At 60.5% G+C, this 5439-nt stretch overlaps 1 protein-coding gene across 1 annotated transcript in view; it reads right to left on the bottom strand.

Moving 5' to 3' along the window:
* The window catches only part of Btbd11 (BTB domain containing 11), a 178936-nt gene that overhangs the window by 64478 nt on the left and 109019 nt on the right, over positions 1-5439 (bottom strand). The window contains exon 2 of the mRNA XM_023717356.1: positions 1837-1986. Within this exon, the coding sequence (XP_023573124.1) occupies positions 1837-1986 (150 nt within the window). The remainder of the gene's footprint in view (positions 1-1836; positions 1987-5439) is intronic.

Below are 5439 nucleotides of genomic sequence, written 5' to 3'. Positions count from 1 at the left end.
TGTCCACCAGCAGAAAGGAATCTATTTTTTCATTTTGAGATAGGGTCTTGCTAAGTGGCCTAGGCTGGACTTGAACTTGAGATCCTCCTGCCTCAGCCTCTCAGAGTGCTGGGATTACAGACAAGCACCCCTAGTCTTGGCTTTGGATAAATGAATTTAACGATACTCTGTTTTCCTTGTCATTCTGGGTACATGTTACACTGAACATTACTCTGCCACAGGCTTCCAAAGATTGCCAGAAGGCCGTGGCACCCGAAGGCTTTAGAGCAATTGCAGGACAACAGCGTGGACACACTGAGACCTTGGGCATCTAGGCTGCAGGTTTCGGAGAGAATGGAGCTGTGACTGTGGGCCCCGGCCCACGTGGGCAGCGGTGCAGGCCTGGCGCTCACATGCATGTAGGCAGGGCTTCTGGAGGTTGAGCAGAGCACCCAGTGAATAGCTGATTCACTGCCCGGGGATGGCGCTTTGTGGGAAGGGGCGTGGCCCGGCGGGAAGGGGTACCTCCTGGCTTCCCCCATCTCTCTAGGCTTCCTGGGCCAGGCTGTAAGCTTCTCTCCTCCACCAGGCCTCTGCCAGCCTTCCTAGCTTGGAGCTAGCTGACTAGGGACTGCAACCGCTACAAGCTGGGCTAAAGTAAAACTCTGCTTTCGCTTGAGGTGTTGGCTCTGGAGTTCCAGCACCCGGAAAAGGACCAAGCTGCCCTCGCGGCCCTTCCATCTTCCTCCCCTTGTGCTTCCTGCACCAACCACGTGCCACACCGCTTGGGTGCTGGGCGTCTACCCGAGAACACCGCGAATGGTTCCGGTCGGAGGGACCACAGCGGGGGCAGGCACCGTGTGGGGCGGCCGGGGCTCCTGGGCCGGGCTCTCCAGCCGCGGATGCCTGTGCTCCGCGCGGGTCCAGCTGGAGAGTGCACGGCTTGGCCGGGCGAGAGGTGCGCGGTGCGAACTCTCAGTGGAGCTGTTATTCCAAAGCAACGTGATTGGAGCGTTACAGGCCGGTGAGTGGGTAAGAGAGCAGCGAGAGATGAGCGGTAGGCCGAGAGCCCGTGCTGCCCAGTCCGCTGGCGCTGCGACCCCCAGCGTGGGCCTTTGAGGGGCTGGACGAGTCCCTGGGGATGCGGCTGGAGGTGGGCCCGTGCGCTACCTGCACTACGGAATAGCAAGACCCCTGCCCTCGTGAGAGCGCAGCTAACTCTCAGCCGTGCGCAGGAAGAGCCCTTGCCAGGGGCTGAACCTCTGCGCCTTGCGCTTGGACTCCAGCCTCGGGCTTGGTGCAAGTGACTGTTGTGTTCTGAGCCGCGGCTCACCTTGGTGCTCGGTGGGCGGCCGGAGCTGACTGAGGCGGGTTTCCAGGATGTCGGGACTGTAAACAGAGTGGCTGGAAAGCCCGGCTCAGAAGGCCGCAAGCCAGCGTGAGCAGCCGGGGGGCTGTCACTTGGGGACAGTGACGCAAGGGCCCCGAGGGATGCCTGGAGCAGCAGGGCAGCGGAGGGCCGGGGAGGCGACCTGGGCACCGTCTGAGGACTCTGATCTCCTCCGGCAGGAGGAGCCCAGGGAGGAGGCTGAGAGAGCAGAGCGGTGACCAGACCGGGCTTTCCGTGGCTGCCACGACAGTGCAGAGACGCTGTCCCCAGAGCTCGCTCTGCCCACGCACTCTGCTCCTCCTCCCCACGGTTGGACGCCTCAGCGGCTACGGCTGTCTTCTCTGTTTCAGAGAAACTGACTCTAGGACTAGATGGAGATTTGATCCATGGTAGAGGCAGAGCCAGGACGCTTTGGGGATCTGGAGCCCTGCGCCCCCCCCCCCCACGCGCTCAATCCGGGCACTCACTGAGCTCGGCGATGCTGCCCACGCGCGTGGCCAGCAGGGACTGCTCGATGGTCCGCAGCTCCGACTGGCTGAACATGGACAGCTCCCCTGGCTTGGCCGCCCGCTGAGGCTCGCGGTGCAGGTTCAGGCTTTCGGGCAGGCTCAGGACCCCTGCGATGGAAAAAAAAGAGAGGGTCACTCTGTGATCAGAACCTTGGACCACACCAGGGTTCGCTGCCAGCCACTGTGGGGCAGGGACACTGAGCCCAGCTCCTTAGAAAGGTCCCTGCAAGGAGTTGTACTGACATGTGGGCCCTGGTTGGGACAAGGGCATTTCCAAAGGACACAGAACAAGTCCTCCCCTCTGCCTGCTGGGGATTCTGCTACTACCTGAGCCAGCTCTCGGGACCAAGGGGTCAGTGCCCATCCACACCTCCCAAGGCAGCTTCTGAAGCATCCAGGGGACAGTCCCTGCTGGTAGTGACTTCTTCCTTTTATTTTCCAACACAGAATCTAGGTTTATAATCCAGATTGGTGTAGAACTCACAGAGACACTCCTGCCTCAGCCTCCGCAGGCTAGGATTGCAGGTGAGTGCTGCTGCCACACCAAGCACGCTGCTGACTGGCCACACAGATGCCCCTGCAGTGGCCGGGCTGCTATCTGAATGCCTGGCTTTCTCTCAGAGGTGCGAAGTCAGGAGGAGAACATCCCCAGGCACTTTCCTCACTTGTATGGGGAGCACCCCGGAAAATCACTGGAACCCAGACGTCCCCTCTCCTTTCTTTCCACGATAAGAACACCGGAGAGAACATGAAACTTCCTTCCTGACAAGCACCTGTGATACGGAACTCCTCTGTGCTCCACCTCCGCCAGGAGCAGACCACGCCCTGCTGGCCTGCTCTAAGGAGGGTGAGACCCAGACCCAGCAGCACCTGCTCCATCGGAGGTTGCCTAGCTGCCCCATAAAAGCAAGTGCTTATATGGCACGCACTAAAAGAGCCGGGGGTGGTTGTTACTCGCCATCACCATGGGAAGACTGACAGCTACACGCACTAACCAGTAGTCACCGAGGACAGTGAATAAGGCAAATGCTGCTGTGCTCAGGCCGAGGTGGGGATAAGGAACGCGGCCCACATCACCCCGTTCTCCCTGAGTACCTGTCCAAGTGATGGGGAGAAATCTGTACACTCAACCACAGACTACAGGACCAGTGAGTGCTCTGTGTGGAAGATGATGCGAGAGGTCTTAGCCAGGTCCTGAGCACACAACACGCGAAGCAGTTTACTGAGGCCCGCTGTGTCCCGGCACCACCCACACCCTGGAGGTGCAGAAGCAGCAGGAGGTGTGTCCAGGCCACCTAGGAGCTCACTGCGCCAGAAGCGGGACCATGTGGTGACCGAGGACAGTAACACAGGAGCCACAGGGTGGCTGGAACCCATGGCCGGGTGCGGGGTGCCTGGGATGGGCTCCCATCCTGCACACCCCTCCTGCACCCGCAGGGGCCACACGGCCGCTCGACGCCCCCCAAGTGCTCCACTTCCCTAGTGACGCCAACACACACAAGGGCAGGGGTCTGCGCTGCAGAAGAGTCACGGTGAACATCAGCGCCAGCGCTCTAGAAGTCACTTTACCGGACGATGACCAGGAAATCGGAGGGACGCTTCTTTCTAGGGTTCCTCTCCCGCCACTTGCTTTTGACCGTGACTGAGAACAAAACAGTGGTGCCTGAGTTCATGAATTTAATTCGTCCCACAGTTCTGTAAAAGGCAGCTGTGTTCATGTTTATGCAAACACGGTGGCTGTGGTTTGCGGAAAAGGCTCACAGAAAATCCCGGTGACCCTCCTGGAGCACAATGTGTGTGCGATTTGTCTGTCTCCTCTCAGCAGCACTTCGGCCCTCAGGTGGTTTTGAGGCTCCAGGGGTCGTAAGAGGCAGTGTGGACCCCAGGCTGCCTGTGCCAGCGCAAGGCCCAGAGTGTATCTGGGGAAAGCCCAGCCTTCGTCAGGACCACAGGCTGTCATGCAAGGGCCCCAAGCATGGATGGCCCTGCTCCCTCGGCAGCCGGGTCACCTCTCTCTGCCCGGCTTTTGGGTGATCGATCCCTGTGCTTGGGAGGAAGGAGTCCCTGGGGGCCTCATTCAGCTAAGGAGACCCGAGAGCTAGGCCTGGACTCTGGTGAGAAGAGGTCATGCAGTGAACCATACAGCGCACTCGGGCCCCACAGGCCTTCTCATGCCCGCAGGACCCTCCACCAGGTAACCCAGCTCTGCAGCGTGGGGTGAGGCCTCACACATTGGTCAGGAGGCAGACGCAGGACCCCGGGCAGCAGGCCTGTGCCCTCGCTCCGCTTGAACCGGCCTTGGGCTGGTCCTAGAACCTCTCTGGCCTCGTCCCCACTTCTGTGGGCCGGAGGTGGGAGTCACGGGCTCACCCTTCTCCCAGGCAGCTGGGGTGACGGGTCAGGAGGAGGGTGATAGAGGAGCCGCGAAGGCTTCTGCTTGCTGGAGCGGGAGGAGGGTGCTCTCGGCCTGCGGTTGTGGAGACCCGTGGCCCCACCTCCCACCGCCCTGCACACCGCGCCTGCAGAGTCGCTTCGGAGTGCGTCCTTTCAGGGGTTCAGATACTTATATGTGGAAATAAAATTATCCCCAGACGCTCTGCGAGCTGGGACAGAGATTTGGGTGATCTAGAATTGGTCTGCTGTGCAGAGATCTTAGAGCAGGGCTGTCTTTTCTTTTGCAGGCTCTCTGGGGTTTACTCAAACTGGATTCATTTGCTTTCACGTGAAAGTCTTCTAGGTGAACAGGAAGGCCCACTGCCGAAGCTAGCGTCAGTGCTGCCGGAGGCAGGTGCTTCTCGGTTCCCGAGGGGTCGAGGTGAGCTTCAGTCTGGGGACTGACCCAGAGCAAACTGAAGCAGACTCTGGAGCCACACGCTGTAGTGCACGCGTGGGACCCCCGCGTGCGGCAGGCTGAGGCAGGAGGATTGCTATGAGTTTGAGGCCAGCCTGGGCTATGTCACAAGATCCTGACTCAAAAACACCAAACACCAAGTATGACTTGGGGCCAAAGGAAAATACACTGCACAGAGAATGGGTGGTGATAAGCCAGGCCTGTGGGGGCAGAGGAGCCATGGTCTCCCTGAAACCCCAGGACTTTGGGGTGTGCTGCACATCTGGGCTCTCACAAGGGGCCAGGATGGGCCTGATCGGTGGGTGCCCAGCAGTGCAGCGCCTTCGGGTGCTGGGAGTCTGCACTGCAAAGCCACTCTGCTTGGAGCCAGCCACGGGCCACCCTGCCGCTGTCCCTACCCAGCACCTGCCCAGGACACGCGGTTACTTTGTGAGGCCTGGTCTGCACTTCCACTCATCTAGGGCCTGGGACCCAGCAGCCCTGCTCTGACCGACGACCTGGTCAGACCACAGACACAGAAGCCTCGTTCTGCTGCGATGGGCTCTGGCCAGCCGCTCCTGCGCTTCTCTGTAGGGGCCGTGGGGCACCTCTTGCCTGCTCCCTCCTGTGCAGGTGCCACCCTTCTGGGCCCTCTGCACTGCCGGGCTCTGTTCACCCGCCTCCGAGGGTCAGCACCCGTCAGTCAGCTATCACGCTGGTGCTGCTGGTGG

Source organism: Octodon degus, unplaced genomic scaffold (genome assembly GCF_000260255.1).
Source record: "Octodon degus isolate 3935 unplaced genomic scaffold, OctDeg1.0 scaffold00004, whole genome shotgun sequence".
In the NCBI taxonomy this organism is placed as follows: Eukaryota; Metazoa; Chordata; class Mammalia; order Rodentia; family Octodontidae; genus Octodon; species Octodon degus.
Note: the sequence above shows the minus strand (reverse complement) of the source record. Positions and strands in the feature narration are given on the sequence as shown.